Raw genomic sequence first — 16,064 nt, forward strand, 5'->3', positions numbered from 1 at the left:
TCGACACAAGATAGCACTCGAACAATTGAGCGTATTCGAGTTTTACGCTCTGTAATGGATCGTATGCGTTTGCAAAGGATGCACAAACGCACGCAAGCGACGACCGGTAATTTTGGTAAAGTTCTTACGAATGCAATAATTATTGTATAATTGGTTTAGCCACAGAATCAGTAAAACCTACTTTTTCATGGCAAGGAGTGAATCGACCATTGTACCTTCGGGCTGCGTTGAATCCTGAAGACACAAGTGCTAAGGAAAGTTCTGCTGGTGAGACTGAATTTGAAGAAGGTTCAGAATTTTTTGGTATTGGTGAAAAATTGCCAAGCAGTCGTTTGCCCTTGCGTTTCAAAACAGGCGAAGGGAAGAGATCGTATATGAACTCTGGGGCGAGGTTTCTTCGATCGAACTTTTCTGATGCAAGTTTGTATTCGAGCTGTTCTGAAAATGAGCAAGACAGTTCACAGCCATGCTCTACATATTTCAAATTGTCCAAATCAACAGCAGCTCGAGGAGATCAAGTGGTAATTTTTTTAGTCTTTGTAAAGTTCATTTGCATTTCTAATTGAATTTATAAAAAAAGCAAAGTTTATATCACTATGTATATTACATTTGTAGTATTATAAATCACGAGGAACTGCCGCCTACAATCGCAAGTGCGGTCGTTGTTGTTCAGACGATGGAAGGTGTTGCGAATATAATGTTGAATTGCCAAGAACATCAAACTGTTGGATGCGGACACCAAATCCAGTGCATATACACACGGAAGATGAGGCCGATGATTTGGACGATGCAGCTTCGGATCCCTCTGATTTCAGCTCTGATATGGTAGTGGCGCATGTTTACAGACGTTGCAAAGTTCGCCGACGTGTGCATTCGTCAAAACCTTCTCACAAACGTGCGGAAGAACCGACTTCTGAAGAATTATTGGAGCATGGAAATGAAGAAAGCTCTGGGAATAGTTCCAATTTTATCGACTGCCGACTTATGGTTCATCTGAGAACCAAGGCATTGCGTTCGGCGGCCAGTAGCGGCGGCAAAGACAGCAGCCCCTGCGATAGTTCAAGCGATGAAATGGATTCTCTTTATTCAGAACGTTTTTTAAATGGTGTTTGTTCTGCATTGGAACGAAGTCGATTGACACCATCTCGAAAATATGTAAGTTTATTTATTTCTTTCATTATTTGTTACAATATATATATATATATATTGTTGTTTAAAAGTCCAATATATGTATTTTTGCATATCTTTTTTAAAGATCACTGCCGATGGTTCTGTAACTGCATCGACATCTACTGGTGTGAGCAACGTTGTACGTACAAGAAAACTGCCGCAGAGTTCTCAGTCACAACAGCGTTGTCACATGTGTGGATGTCGACTGACCATTTCCAGCGCAGCACAGTGTCGATGTGGCAAGACCCTTTGTGGTCGTCATAAAAGTGCAAAGCTGCATCATTGTATGGATAGTAGAGTAGTGGCCGAAGCTAGACATTATCCAGTTGACACTCAAGCGGATCGAAGTAGCGATTCCGACCTTGTGCCTCATAAAGTTTCCTAACATCTGTTATTCGATTTCCCGCAAAACGCGTGTACTCACTGACTGTATCCGCTAGTGAATATTTTTCAAGTAAATTTCTTTTTTCTTAATATTTTACTTTTTACATAATTGACTGAATTTCAGTAGTTTTTTGTAATTTTGCTACGCCGTATACTTTTTATTGCACAATGATGATTGTTAAATGCGCAACAAGAAATGCATGCCACAGAAATTTTTGTATTGTTTGTTTGTTAATTTTTTAATTAATGAACTTTTTCAATGGTCTTTTTTGTGGAATGCGTCGTGCAGATGATCTAGGCGACGTTGCAGCCGGCTTTGCGACGAATTTCCTTGTCAACTTTGAACGGCCTGCCATGGCCTGGGAAAATGACGTCACTGATGCAGAGAATGGTTCGACGGCTTTCTTGCTGCGCTTGTGGAAAAGTGGAAAAGCGTGACCAGATTGCATTGGCACCGAAATCGGCTTCGCTGATGAACAGATCACCTTGGCAGATTTAAATTTGTTAATGAATAGAACAACAAGAACAGATCCCGTCCGACGTTATATTAATAATAATTGGCATACCTGCAATTGCAACGGTTCCATAGCCGTGCACATTTTCTACCACCAACGTTAGATCAGAAGCAGTGTGGCCCGGAGTTGGATACAGTTTGCAGTGTTTACAAAGGCGAACATATTCACCTGGACCGTTCTGAAACTGAGGGTATGTTTATTTATTTACATTTTTATTGTATTTGTTTTTTTTGGAAGGGGAAGAATAGTAGGAGAAGGTTTGTTAAATCAGAATATGTAAAGAAAAGGTGAATTTGATAAATTACCACGCCATCTCGATATTCGATGAATGTGTGCCCTTGCATACCAAGCCGACCGAACAAAACTTTCGCCTGAGTGAACAAATTTTGGTTTCCAGTGTGATCCGGATGACCGTGTGTCAGAATCACATAATGTATGTTATTGGGTTGAATACCATGAATTGCTAGATCTGCAAGAAGTTAAAGTTTTGAATTTGATATGCTTCTTGATTATGCTTCGATTCATGTTAACAGTGCTGAGGACTTAATTGTTTAAATCTTACTAGAGATAAGAATGTTGCGGTCAATAGCGATTCCTGTGTCCACTAGAATATTGCAGGAATTGTCTTGATTGTCTTTGACAAGCACAACTGTTGAGAATAGTCTGAAATTCGTTTGCTATTTTATGCAACAAAGAGGAAATAGTTGAAAATCTTCTTACTGATAAAGAGGGCTTTTGATAGTAATGTTTCCAATTGTAATTGGAATAACCATTGGGCCAGCTGCATATTCAGTATAGTTGGGCAGTGGTGAATAAACGGTTTTAAAATGCTTTTCCGGAAGTGGCAATGTTGGAAATGTATCTTGAGAAAAGGCAAAATCACTGGAACACTTCTTCATACTGTTATTTGTTTACTTACCAATAATTGTTCTGTTTGATGTAGTTAAAGAAGTGGTTGATTGTGTTTCAGTTTGTGTTGCTGTATTATTGTCTGAGATCATGAATGTTTTATCTATAATTAATGAGTGAAATTAATATTGAAGTTCAACATGATGGTTGTGATGAATAAATAATTCAACTATTCAATGTTTGCGATGGTGTAGCGATTGTAGGCTGCACTGTAGTGCTTGAAAGTTGCATGAAAGCACGGATTAGGTTTCTTGTATTGGAACCTGGTCTAGGAAGAATAATGGAACTTTCTAAATGATAAATATTTTTGAAGATTGCCAAATTATTAGGTATTATTATTGGAATGAACTGCTAATGCAAGATTTACTGATATTATTAACGAATAGCAGAGTATTATTATTGTGGTTTTTTAGTTTTACATACAATTTTCTAATGTACGTGAAAGTTGAATGTTAGTAATGATTAATTCTTGATTATACCTGATAATTGAGCCGAAGCATACCAGTATAATGAAAAACAGAAAGCGACCAGATTGAAAATGAATCGCCGTGTTAAGCAGTGGTGCATTTGGCTAGCTTTAGCTTCAGTTCCAACAACAGTAGGCAGGCAGCAGTTGGAACTACTACTGAAATAGCTTAACACGCACAGGTGTTTAAAAAGTAGTGTAAATTGTATTTTACTTTCAACTGATGCCGATTATGCAATCGTTTGTGTGTGTGTGTGTGTGTGTCAGCTTAAAAGTTCGTCTGAAATTTGTTCCACTGAATGACCGGCTTAAATCTTGTTCAAAAGATGCCAAAGGAGTCCCGCTTGTCCGTCTGCAATAATTCTGCACCAGACTCCGTTGTCGGCTTAATTTCAATTCTGTTACCACCGACTGGCCGGTTAGTACTGCCGTCTGCCAGTCTGTTTCGATCTGCAGTTTTAGCAACTGGATTTCGCCCACGTTGCTTTTGAAAGCAAACAATTTTGCATGTTTGCTTGTCGGCTTGCGCAACCGTTAGCCACTTAGCTGAGGGGACTGTTTAATTTAGAAGGCAGATTTTTTGTCCTCAAGCACGAACTCTGAGCAATGCTTCACCGAACGGCGTGACTGTGCAATTCAACTGCACTGTCCAAAGTTGCACTACTTCTGTTTTTCTCTTTTCTTCCTTCCACACAGTATCAATTTTGAAGCAGGAATATGAATCAGTATTATGCAGAGAAGCAGGAATGCTTTTCATATGCAGTACATTCCAGATTTATTCATTCATTATTACTCATTTATTAATTATTGTTGTAAATTAATGGCGAAGAATATGCTACGTTTTGTAAGAGGTGAGAACGGAATTTTGTCTTCCTTAATAATGAATGCAGTTTGTTGAATGTTGAAAGTATTTATTTATTTATTTTTATGTAAAGTTATTTTTTCTTTGAGAATATACTCTTCAAAAACAAGACAGACGGGAGAAATTGTTTCATTTTCAATATGACTTTATATTTGTGCAACTATTTTTGGAAAACTGGCGAAACTTCCTGAAGTGTCATTGTTTTTTTGTTTGCAACTTTATTATTACTTCAAAAGTCTTTTTGGTTCACTAAATTTAGTGGTATGTTGTGAAGTTTCAGAAAAAAATGCCATCGTTGATTTTAGATCGATGATCATTTCTGCAGCCGATTGCTTGTTTCTCTGTATTATGCAAATTGAGTTGACAAAAATACCTTTTCCGCTTGTAGCAGAATGGGATTTCTTTGTACGAGTGTGAGCTAGCGTTCTTTTCTGACGAAGTGACAATTTCAAGTTGCCCAGTTGTATTCTTCTGCTTGTATCATGATATTAATAATGCTCATTAAATGATTGGTTTTTCCATAAGTAATTTTTTATTCAAGCATGATGGCTGTGTTAATGTTTCGCCCATCAGAGCACTCAGTATTGCAGGACAGATTTAAGATTTATTAGCAGATTTTTTTAAGATTAGCTTAGCGAGTGACTTTTTTTTAGATGCTTGATTTTTGAAAAATATAAATTTTCCTCTGAGAATGTTATGCAAGTGATGATGATTGCAAGATAGGGAACTTTTTTTTGAATAATTTTGAAACTTAAAAAGCAATGACGCTTAGCTTAGGAAGAAACTGACGTCAAGAAGACGGCATTTTGCATCACACCATGGCACATATTCTTCAAAAGGGTGGGGACACAAAAAAGTGTCATCGATAGCACATTATTTGCTTATGTGTTTCTTTTTTCTTTTACTGAAATTGAAAAAAATGTGAAAATTTATTTTAAAAAATTATTTTTTTTCATCCTAGTCTGCTATCAATGACTGTTGTTTTCATCCAAGTTTTAATTAATTTTAAAACAATTTTTTGTGATTTTTATATTTGTCTGTTTTTTTGCTTTTTATACTGCTTATTGCTTTTTGGTGTTTTCAATAGACGCCAAGCTGGACAGATACAGTGAAAGAATGCAAAGAATTACAATATTATAATTTGTTCATTGTTTCAGATATTATTACTGCATCATTAGCTGCAGTTTTGTCATCTTCTGTTCAGCTGTACAATGTGAAAACTTCGAAACTGTATGATCACCATAATTGGCTATTGGCATCCATTCGTGACAATGCTAATGCAGTTGAAGGAGATGCGGAGTAAGCAAAATTATTATTATTATTATTGTTGTTTTGTTTTTGCTTTGCAACTTCGGGAAGTCAGGGAAAATGTGTATATGATTTTAAAGAAATATATTTTTGTTTATAATTTTTGCTTTCTCGAAACAGCAGCCTACGTTTGCGGCTGTATGCGGCTATTTTATTTTGCGGCATTAATAAATAAATAAATTTATTTATTTATTTGTGTGTGTGTGGTGTGTGTGTGACTTTGATTTCGTCTTGCGAAACGTTGTGTTTAAGAGCAGTTGACGAAAATGCTTGACGAGGTGAGGGGAGGAGGGGTGGGACTCTGATGAATGTGTTGCATTTTTCTTTGCTATTGTTGCTGTCATTTCAATTAGCCAATTCATTAACCATTGTTCCCATGATTTCATACACGTAATCATCAATTAAACTTTCTTCACTATTTTAAGATTGAAATTTCCAATTGAAATAAATCATTTCTTGATAATCATGTCTGAAATAGTTCAATAAAAGTATATGTATTTATTTATTTATTTATTTACTTATTTATATTTAGGTAGATATTTTTAAGTTTTTCAAATTTTATGTACCAAGGTTAGAACATGATTCAAATTTGAAAGTTTTCTTATGGTGTTGTCGAACAGCAGCATTAGTTGACGTAAATTTCCGTCAATTGATCATATGCTTTGCCGTCAAGCTAAAGTGGTGATCATCAGCACTGCCGTGTTATGGACCCGTCGCGTTTCCAGGACCCTTTCCGCTTTTTGATTCGTCCGTTTTCTGACGCTCTGTTCCACTGGTGCTTCGTTTCCGCTTTGGAATAATTTTCCAACGCTTAATCAGTCGATCATTGGTCAGCGATTTGTTGGCAATTTGATTGTGTACATTTTTTGCATTTCATTTTTTCATTGTTGGCCAGATGCGGTCAGCGCCTGATTTGCAGAGCTTTTTATGATGAGCTGATTGGAAAAATTTACATGCTCAGGAAAAATTATGGATAATCTACTACTGCTGCTGCTACTACTACATGTATACGTTGTTCGTGGTAATTTGTTGAATTTTTGCCCGAAGTACCACTGTTGGAAATGAACCATCAACAACAAGAGCAACAACATCTGCGAGAAGAAGACCAGAGTAATCTTATTGATGATGATTGTCGCGAATCTGTCTCACCTGATCGTAGACCGGTGAAAGTTGTAAAGCGCAGTCGTTACAAACGCATACGCAAGAAAATTGGTTTCAAGCATCTCTGGTCCGTTTTGGGCATTGTATTTTATACTCTACTAGGTGGTGTGTTGTTTCTGTTCGTAGAACGACCTGTCGACCTCCACGAGCGTCAACAGTTGTACGCTGTCTATCAGACCTCACAGAAAGATTTGATCAAGCAACTCGAACAGCTGGGTGAGAATTATGCGAAAAATCGGGATCGAGAATATTTCCTCAGTCAACTTCAAACGGCTATACTTGGGTACGAAGCGAAAATTGACGTCCACGTTAGCAACGAATCGTTGTGGGACTTTTGGAATGCCATGTATTATGCCGGCACGGTCTACACTACTATTGGTATGAGTTTAATTTTAACTTTCTTTTAAACTTTGCCACAACTGCAAATATAAAAGCAGTTGGAAGTACTGTAACAAGGTATATATATATATATTTTTTTGTTGTGTTAATATACGGCTTGTGTTGGAGGGGTTGTTGATTTTGTGAAATGATTTTAAGTAGAAGAAAATTGGAAAAATTGATGTGTTGATTTTATTATGAATTTTTCTCCATTTGCGCTTTAAAGCATAATTTGATAACTTTTTCATGGAAAATTTCATAATCTTTACTATTGTATTATTGTATACAGAGCTGTTTTACTAACAGTTATTCTTCGACTGCTAGTTGCTAGAGATGTACATCAACAACACGTGATGAGAAAATTGTTGCCCAATCTAAAAGTTACGGATCAAAAATAGACAGCCGCTTTCAGATTACAATCTATACGCAGTTTGAGGGTTGTTCTTTTGGAGGGAAATGTTTGCTCCCAGGCTATGCGGAAATACCAGAACGTGTGCTGATTGAATATGTTTGAATGGAAAATGATGATTTTTTTTCTAGATGAACTTTTTGCTTGCAATCAAAGCTGCTGTTAGTTTAGTATTTTCTTGAATACTTAGTTTGTCATTTTCAATAATATTTACCATATTCATTGCTATCCCACTTGAGATGAAAAAATCTGATCAACAGTTGCGGTAGTTTTATTTTGTTTTCACATTTATTCCATTGCATCAGATTTTTCATCTATTATATGTAAAACAATGGAAATTAAGGTTCCTGTAAAGTTGAAGGTTTTTCATTGAGATGACGGAAGTTCTATTTATCAACTGCAACTATTTCAAGATGCAACGTTTTCTCAACACTCACGAGAAATCCAAGGGTGTTGCTTTCGTACGCACTTTTTCCTTGCTTGTGAATGATGAACAGCAATTGGTATGTTTTGTTTAGATGAGGTTGATTACATATATGAGCAAAGTTTTCAATGTTTTGAGGCGTGGATTTCACAGAATCCTGATAACTGAGAAAATAAGCACTAGCATGTTTAGCTAATCATTTTTTTCTAATTTTGATTTTGATTTTTCTCATCGATTTTTAATGTTCAGCGACGACGTGCCCCTCCAATAGTTAGTTATCAAAAAGCTAGTTAAATTTGATAATTTTTGCATATCATATTTTTTCAAAGCGTATGTGGAAACTTTTTGAACAGAAATGATCATCACCGGGGGTATATGTGTGCGTGTGCGTGTGCGTGTGGCCATTTTCATTTTCATAATATTGCTTGACGAATAGCACGTTTTTGAAACTCATAAATAACTTCAACAGGCTGTGTTGTCAATTTTTGATAAATTTGTTGAAAATTTTGCCAATTCTTCTTCAAAACAAAAAATGTGGTGATTCCATGCTACAGTGTAGCTGCAGCAGTGTTTCGCTTGCATTTTGATTTTTTTTCTAGAAAAGCGGTAAAAATTGTCATAAGAGGGCGTTGGGAGTCGGTGGGGGGGGTGGCAATTGTGATTGCAAGAAAACATGGAAAGGACATTTGTCTCTTTCTGTGTGTATGCAGTTGCAAAGCACAAACAATTTGCTTTGTGTTGCTGCTTATATTATTATTGGCAGCGTGTATTTTTGGGGGGGGGGGGGGATAAGTTGCAACGCAGCGCGTGGTCGGCGTGTAACAATGATCTACAAGCGTCATTTGCTTTTGATCAAGTGACAACCGAAACACCACGCATTTTGACGGTGGAAAATAGCTTTGCAAGCATCCCCACTGCATAAGCTGTGGACAACGTTTTTCGTGGACTGACTGTTTTATGATGTTAGCCAACTTTTTCGTCGCTGTTGCTCTGCTGCTACGTTTCGAAGTCAGCTTTCCAGCTCACTTTGTTCAAGTTCTGTTTATTATTTCTGCCTGCTTGAACAACAACTTCTGTTGTTGAACATTTATGAAAGCTTGCTTGGCAGTGATGATTTATGCGAACTTGAACATATTTGTTACGTAACTCGCAATTCAGCATTCAACATTGGTTGTTTGTTTTCATTTTTGCAAACAAAATATCTTATGTTTTAGTTCATTCTGAATAATAATATTTTTTCAAAAAAAAAGTGTAAAATGAATACCAAACTAAAAAAATTACTAAATGTGAAGCAAGTGAAAAAGTTAGAACTGGAAAAATAGGAAAATACATGGAAAGTAGGGAAAATTGGTTGGAAGGAGAAATGAAGATGTGAAATTTTGTCGTTTCGTTTAGGTTATGGAAATGTAGCCTGCAAGACTACAATAGGTCGGGTAATGACCGTGTTCTACGCTCTTATTGGCATTCCGTTGGTTTTGACTCGTTTGCACACTTTTGGCCAGGTGCTGTTTGTGCTGATGCATTGGATGACCAACCGGATGTTGCATTGGCTTTTCATTATCCAAGCTCAGATTCGCATCTACCACCGAAATCGTTTGCTGGTTCGTCGTGGTGCTGTACGTCGTGAGTCTGCGTTTGCCGCGTTCAATTCGGCCAGCAGCATCAATCGACTGATGGATCCGTCCACTCAGGTGACTGTTATTCCAATTGAAAAACCCAAAAAGTGGAAAGCGACCAGGAAGTCGTTCAGAGAGCAGAGGATACCTGTGTGGACGGCTTTGGTTTTTACCATCGCTTGGATATTCCTCTGCGCGGGCGTGTTCACCCTCTGGGAACGGTGGACATATTTCGAAGCGGTTTATTTTTTCTTCATTTCACTGTCGACCATTGGATTGGGCGATGTTGTACCAGACTATCCTAGGTTCGAATTGAAAATTTTATTTTATTTTGACCCATTCCCTGCACAAACAACCGAACAACCGAATCAATAACTCTTTTTTTCAGCTACATGATTATGAATTATGGTCTGGTTATTATTGGTTTATCTCTAGTTACCGTTTGCATAAATCTAGTTCAATCCCACGTCGAATTGTTGTATTACAATTTACTGAAGCGCATTTTGAAAGAGTATACCAAGCAGTTAGCGAAAGGTAACGGTAAAGAAGATGCTCACAAAGGTATGCAGCACATGTGGCACTCAAATCGACTTGCCAAACTTTTAATGCCTTTACTCAGGTAAGTTTTCGAGAAAAAAATTCCCCATTATTGGTATTATGCTTTTTTTAATTCATCCACTGATTTAACGGGATTGTTCTTTTTTCATTCGCATGATGATCACTCGTTTTGTTTACAAGTAATTAATTAATTTATCAATACTTGTTTTTATTCATTTATGAAACAATGTTAATTCAGATTGTAATTTGTTTTCTGAATTATGAATCAATAAATATACGATAAATGTTGAAAGAATGTTTCTGTTTTATTTATAAAATGTTATTATCATGCTGTACTGAATGTTTCGAAATAATTTACGAGGTAATTATTGTTCAAAAGTCGTTTAACACTTTTGCGAGAAACTGATTGGACTGGCATTCGCACTTAATTGAGAGAAAGTGCAGCATGTCGTCACTTATCATCAAAATTGTGTTATTTATAGATTTTCGAAAATTTTCATTCCATTTACTTTTGTTCATTTTTTGCAATTTTTATTATAATTCATACAGATAAGCGCACCAAAATTGACAATAATTGTATATTTACCTGTAGTTAGAGCTTTACAATTTTGAAACATTAAAAGCAGTATGCTGCACTTGTGTAACTTTTTTTTGTTCATCAGTCACCATTGATAGAATAATAATTCAGCGGTAGAATGTTTTCATTTTATTGTCACGTGAAATGCAATAATTGAAAATTGATTTTTGTTTAACTTTAAATCAGTTTTTTCTTTATTACTTAATTGTCAAATTGGCGGACAGTAGCTGTCACTGTTGATCGAAGCTTATCTCAAACTAGTAAATTTTTTCTTCTTTTTTTATTTAAATGTTTCGATGATGAAATATTGTGTCAGAAAATGAAAACAAAAATGGAAATAAGCAAAATCAAGAGCATTTTCAGTACAGTTTGTTAAATAACTATTTTATAATTTCATTTTTTGCCGTTCTGTACATGAATATGTGAAATAGCAGTAGAAAAAAGAAATTATTATTTTTCTGAACATTTAAAGTTATAAAATATGAGTTTTAGGGGAGAAAAATATTTTTTCTTCAATTATTGATCATTAATAAACAAAAGAAATTACTGTATTTTTGCATACATTGCTGTACAGTATACGTGTTCAAAGGATCAATAGCATTCAATTAATCGAATCGAATCGAATCGAATTAAAATGATATCATTTATTTTTAAATAAAAATTAGTTTATTTTTTTACACGCTGCTTTGAATAAATTGTTAAATTAAAAAAAAGCTGCGAAGTTTTTGCATAAAAAGTTTTTTATACAGCAAAATTCGACATAGCCGGCTTCAGTATATTCTTTCTTATTTAGTTAGTTAGTTAGTTAGTTAGTTTCGTTTGCTTGGTTTCAAATTGGAAATTTGTTCGTTGAGTTGAAACAGTTGTGGGTGCGGAAATAGCGATCAAAGGTTCATTTGTTTTCACTCTTCAACGTATTCTTTAAAAATAAACCATTTTTTCAACCGATGTACAACTTTAGCATTTGCTTAAATTAGCCTGCCGGATGAAGTTGGGGAAAATTTTTTCCCCCTTGCGACGAAGAAAAATGTTTATTTTTTGAGGAAATTATTCAAATTATTTACGTACTTTTTCAAAATCTCTGATGATTAAAATATATCGTTTTGATGGCAAGCTTTTCATTTGAAATGTCAAAAATTGTGTACGTATCGATCATAATTAGGTGTGTATTTTAATCATTTCCTCTCGTGAAATGAACAAATTTGTACATATTCGCATTTCTTACTATTCTGTTTTGAAGTATAATAATATTTACAATTTCTTTTCAAACCAGTTATGCTTGGGTTGGAACTTTAACGCGTGGGCGTATTGATACAGTGGGAATAAAGAAAATAAAGTTCGAATTGTTGAAAGTTGGTGATTTTACTTTAGCAAAGAGAAAAAAGAAGTTATATTGCAACGGTTCACCGACGCCGCCGAAGCGCACGGTATTCACTTGCCGGATGCGTTCAAGGAATTGGACCCGGACAGCGGCTTGCCGACGCTTTTTGTTCCTGAAGCGCAGCAGCAACAAGCGTCAGACTTGATGTCCGGAAGAAGGCGGTCGAGCGACGTTTCTCCAGTGGTGTTGGACTTGGAAACGGACACCGAACTCGAACCGACTGACGTACTGTACGACATCTCGTACGATCCGGAGTTTTACGGTGAAGTGCAGGCGTTGCAAAAGCACGTGTTCGTCGACGCCACGTCACAAACTGGACTGATCGACATGAGCAGCTCTTGCCTGACGCAGACCACTCCCGAAGAGTACCGGCTTGAAAGGCAGATGCAGACTGAGCAGGCTCGGTGTCGGTCAGTGGAGACGGTCGCGGTTCCGGGTTGTGAAGTCGGTTTGCTCGTGCAGCCGCAGGAGATGAGCCACGCCGTGCAGACGGAGCCTGCCCAGACGTGCGAGACCGAATCGCAGACCGAACCCGACGAACATCAAACTGACGAGATCATGCAAACGTCCGCAGTGAAGCTGAACCATCAAGCGACGATCACCGAACTGCTGGACATGATCGAAGAGGAGATACAGACGATCAATCGTCTGCAGAACGAGCCGGTTGACCAGGCCACGGAAACCGACCGCATCCCGACCCGCGTACGCGCCACCCAGACCAGGTTGTTCGACCGGCGACGGTCTGCCGGGACCCAGTACGACAGTCGTCTGGCTGAGTTCTTCAAGTCCGGCATAAGGCTCAGCTCAGCCGACGCCTCGGTGCAGGCGAGCCCAGAGGTCGGCGAGCCGGCGATGCGTCGCAGCTTCAGTGGTACCTTTGCCGGCGTGTTCAGCAACACCAAAACACCGCCCCAGGCCCGTCTTCCCTGGCTGACCGGGTCCGACGCCGTGCCCAGGCGTTCGTTCAGTAGACCAAATCGACGGCACAGTACCATTCCACCGCCAGTCAGGAAACGAGCTCACCGAAGCAGTGTGCTGCTCGAACAGCGCGCCAAGCAGGGTCTCCACTGGCATCCCAAGGATGGAAAGCACGCTGAACCACAGCTGCCGGTTGAAACGTTGCGCCAATTTTGGGAAAACTGCGAAGACAGTTGAGTTCGGTACACTTGCTTGCTTGTTAAATCAGAAGCCACCCCTTATCGCGCCCATTCTCGTCCTCTCGTCTCGTCTATTCAAGAAAAAAAATGAACTCACCATTTTTTATTGAATCACTTTTGACATGTCGTTCATTTTCTTTTTTTTTGATATAAGTAAATTTTTATTTTTAAATTTTGCTCTCTCACCATTCCTGTTGATTTTTGGAAAAAGAATGAACAGTTTACTGTATTCAATTATTAACGATTAATTTTCCCGCATCTTTCTAGACGCACTGAACAAAACAATTTGTCAGCTAATTTGCAGTTTTTCACCGATAACTGGCAATTTTTGTAAATTGAAATCAATTATAATCTCGAGCATGTAATCACAATTAAACTATTCTCTCTTATTCTTGTTTAGGTGAACGAACCAACAACTATACTTAAAATTTGAAATCATACTGTAACAATGGAAAAACATCTTTTTGAAATTCTGATTAACTGTATACAAAAACTGGCTGGCAACTGTACACTTAGTGGTATTTTTGGACAACATAAGAAAAATATGATTCAGTTTCCGCCCTGTCGTTTTCAAAATCAAATTGGTAGGTTTATTTATATGTTAAATAATATTTTAACCGACAAAAAATAATTTCAAACAACTTTGCTCAACTTTGCACTATTTGTTGACAATTCACACACAATCCATTTCTGCAAATTCAATCAGTTTACACGCAATATAATGTTATAATTTATATTTTCTTCTTATTCTTCACCACTTTTTTTATAAATTAATGTTTATTTAATTGTTTTGTTTTTTAATTTATGCTCTGTAAAATCTAGATCAGTCGTTAATTAGATACAAAAAATTGGCGCGTAAATCTGGTAGTTTTCATACATTTGTTTTTTGGTAAATAAATGTGAAATACATTGATATATGCAGTTTTTTGTTTCACAAATTCCATTATTGAATTTATAATTTATTTTTTCAAACAATTTTAAGAGTTGAAATATTTTCAAACAATTTTATTTTATTAATATGCTCTGTTCGACTGATGCACACAGTCGATTTGTCATTTTCGGTAAAGGAGAGCAATTTATTGGCAATATGAATACATCATTTAATAATTTTTTCATTTTTAACCATTACTTATCCAAAAAAATGCGCCTTTAGTACTTTTGTTTGTAATTGCATACTGTATGTTCAACTTTTAAATTCTGTGCAATTTAATTGGCCATTTCAAATTGAAAATTTGCATTCGCTGACATTTCGACAAAGTCGCTGTATAGAAAAAATGAAGTGTATTTTTGAACATTCGCTTTGTCAAATTTGTAAGTTTTTTTATTTAACTATAATAAAAAGTTGACTTTTTAAGTATTTTACTTAATATTTTGTTGATTTAACAAATAATTATCGATAATCTTTTCTGATTTTCGTTGAACAAAATGTCAAAAGTGACATGAGTAAAATTGAACTGTACACTTTTTGGCAGTGTTGGAAATGTATTATTAAATTGTTTAGGCAAGTTTATTTCAAATTAAAAATTTTTTGAATATTTTTGGCTGTTACATTTTATACGTTGTTATTTATTATCCAAATAATTTATCAGCATATTATAAATGTGGACGGATCTATTATGTTTTCTTTCAACATAAGTTTTCTGTTTTCAATTTTTTCGTTATTTCAACGATTGCGTATTGTTTTATTTTTTTTATTTTCTCATAAATTATAAATATAATGCTATTACGAAAGTTTTTTTGAAATTTAACTAGAATTAATGCTTAATTCGAGCACTTTGTTGTTTTTTACATTGATTGAAATTTTTACATTGTAATATTTCGAAACGAAATAATAGAATTACGTTGTTTTCATATTTGATAAGTTTGTTTTGTAGAATTTGAATATTTTAAAGTTATTAATTGCTATTTCTACTTCGAAAATCGTACGTATAGCTGTTGTATTATTGATAAATTTATTATTGCAGAAGTACATTTTCATTTGCCGCTCGCGTCGTACAGTACAGTTATTTCTACTACAACCATTCCCGCCTTACAATCATTTCTACTACAATCATTCAAATACGTCATTAAAAATGGTAAGTACATTTTGATTTATTATGGCAATCAGTGGTTTTCTTCTTTTTTTCTTGAATAAGGTTCCTCGTACAGTCAGTTGTTCGTTTTCATGGTTGTTGAACCTAAATATCAGAAATATTCGTTTTTCAAAATTATTTCCTTACCTTGTTTGCGTTAGTGGTTTATGGAAAATGTGTGAAATATTGTATTGTAATAAGGTTGTTGAGTGCTAGCGTATCGGTGGTAGTGGTTTACAGTAATTTTTCAATGCGTCGTTTCTTCGTCAGCCTTCGGTTGTAGTTTGTTGTTTGTCTTGGAGTAAATGATGGTGGCGCATGTGTGTGGAATAGCAATTATTAATAAAAAATAGGGTAGCAGTAGAGTTGGTTACGCCAAGTGTGCAGCAACTCGTAACATTAAAAGTGATATATGTTCATTGAAAATGCAGTAAATCCAAGGTCTATACGAATGTTTGTGCAGAAGGCTCTATTGCATTAATAAATCATATCTTCTACAAAGCGTTCACACATTGCTCGACAGTTATAATCGAAAATAATAAATGTCAGTGTTGTTCTCTTATGCTGAGGTCGTCTGTGAATAATCTGTATGGGGTCTTCTTTTTGATGGACGGTCTCAGGTCGTGAACTATGCGAAGACATTTATCCGATACGTAGCAGCAGCACTGCCAACTTCCATTCAGGTCACGGGACAGGCAATAAATTCCACATGTTCGG

General features: G+C 36.2%; 5 protein-coding genes across 5 annotated transcripts; 3 read left to right on the forward strand and 2 right to left on the reverse strand.

Annotated features, from left to right (window-relative positions):
- Positions 1-1,793: 1,793 nt before the first annotated feature.
- Tsp_02959 (putative metallo-beta-lactamase) lies at positions 1,794-3,070 on the reverse strand. Its single transcript, XM_003379246.1, has 6 exons — positions 2,989-3,070; positions 2,790-2,850; positions 2,632-2,732; positions 2,375-2,538; positions 2,121-2,247; positions 1,794-2,023 (listed from the first exon to the last, which is right to left on the reverse strand). Exons 1-6 carry the CDS (start codon positions 3,068-3,070, stop codon positions 1,794-1,796), a joined length of 765 nt encoding a protein of 254 aa, XP_003379294.1.
- Positions 3,071-3,763: 693 nt separating this feature from the next.
- Positions 3,764-4,201, reverse strand: Tsp_02960 (conserved hypothetical protein). The gene is made up of 2 exons (XM_003379247.1): positions 4,039-4,201; positions 3,764-3,999 (listed from the first exon to the last, which is right to left on the reverse strand). The coding sequence occupies exons 1-2, from the start codon at positions 4,199-4,201 to the stop codon at positions 3,764-3,766; spliced, it is 399 nt and encodes a 132-aa protein (XP_003379295.1).
- A 63-nt stretch (positions 4,202-4,264) lies between these two features.
- Tsp_02961 (conserved hypothetical protein) lies at positions 4,265-5,609 on the forward strand. The gene is made up of 4 exons (XM_003379248.1): positions 4,265-4,295; positions 4,566-4,717; positions 4,848-4,887; positions 5,464-5,609. The coding sequence occupies exons 1-4, from the start codon at positions 4,265-4,267 to the stop codon at positions 5,607-5,609; spliced, it is 369 nt and encodes a 122-aa protein (XP_003379296.1).
- A 1,066-nt stretch (positions 5,610-6,675) lies between these two features.
- On the forward strand, positions 6,676-8,280 carry Tsp_02962 (conserved hypothetical protein). Its single transcript, XM_003379249.1, has 5 exons — positions 6,676-7,137; positions 7,485-7,661; positions 7,694-7,732; positions 7,976-8,065; positions 8,236-8,280. The coding sequence occupies exons 1-5, from the start codon at positions 6,676-6,678 to the stop codon at positions 8,278-8,280; spliced, it is 813 nt and encodes a 270-aa protein (XP_003379297.1).
- Positions 8,281-9,422: 1,142 nt separating this feature from the next.
- Positions 9,423-13,273, forward strand: Tsp_02963 (Ion channel family protein). The gene is made up of 3 exons (XM_003379250.1): positions 9,423-9,907; positions 9,991-10,221; positions 12,109-13,273. Exons 1-3 carry the CDS (start codon positions 9,423-9,425, stop codon positions 13,271-13,273), a joined length of 1,881 nt encoding a protein of 626 aa, XP_003379298.1.
- The last annotated feature ends 2,791 nt before the right edge of the window (positions 13,274-16,064 follow it).

This window comes from Trichinella spiralis, assembly GCF_000181795.1.
Source record: "Trichinella spiralis strain ISS 195 chromosome Unknown Scfld2, whole genome shotgun sequence".
Lineage (NCBI taxonomy): Eukaryota > Metazoa > Nematoda > Enoplea > Trichinellida > Trichinellidae > Trichinella > Trichinella spiralis.

Bases quoted from the DNA above. Each gene is read 5' to 3' on its own strand.
- Tsp_02959 (XM_003379246.1), bottom strand. From the start codon at position 3,070: ATGATCTCAGACAATAATACAGCAACACAAACTGAAACACAATCAACC. The intron at 2,539-2,631 runs GTAAGATTTAAA...AACTTCTTGCAG, and splicing joins CCGCAACATTCTTATCTCTA to ATCTAGCAATTCATGGTATT. The intron at 2,024-2,120 runs GTATGCCAATTA...TCTGTTCATCAG, and splicing joins TGGAACCGTTGCAATTGCAG to CGAAGCCGATTTCGGTGCCA.
- Tsp_02960 (XM_003379247.1), bottom strand. From the start codon at position 4,201: ATGAAAAGCATTCCTGCTTCTCTGCATAATACTGATTCATATTCCTGC. The intron at 4,000-4,038 runs GTGCTTGAGGAC...TAAATTAAACAG, and splicing joins TGAAGCATTGCTCAGAGTTC to TCCCCTCAGCTAAGTGGCTA.
- Tsp_02961 (XM_003379248.1), top strand. From the start codon at position 4,265: ATGGCGAAGAATATGCTACGTTTTGTAAGAG. The intron at 4,718-4,847 runs GTGTGAGCTAGC...TTTTTATTCAAG, and splicing joins AATGGGATTTCTTTGTACGA to CATGATGGCTGTGTTAATGT. The intron at 4,888-5,463 runs GTATTGCAGGAC...TCATTGTTTCAG, and splicing joins TTCGCCCATCAGAGCACTCA to ATATTATTACTGCATCATTA.
- Tsp_02962 (XM_003379249.1), top strand. From the start codon at position 6,676: ATGAACCATCAACAACAAGAGCAACAACATCTGCGAGAAGAAGACCAG. The intron at 7,138-7,484 runs GTCTACACTACT...GCTAGTTGCTAG, and splicing joins CCATGTATTATGCCGGCACG to AGATGTACATCAACAACACG. The intron at 7,733-7,975 runs GTATTTTCTTGA...AACTATTTCAAG, and splicing joins TCAAAGCTGCTGTTAGTTTA to ATGCAACGTTTTCTCAACAC.
- Tsp_02963 (XM_003379250.1), top strand. From the start codon at position 9,423: ATGACCGTGTTCTACGCTCTTATTGGCATTCCGTTGGTTTTGACTCGT. The intron at 9,908-9,990 runs GTTCGAATTGAA...TCTTTTTTTCAG, and splicing joins GTTGTACCAGACTATCCTAG to CTACATGATTATGAATTATG. The intron at 10,222-12,108 runs GTAAGTTTTCGA...ATTTTACTTTAG, and splicing joins CTTTTAATGCCTTTACTCAG to CAAAGAGAAAAAAGAAGTTA.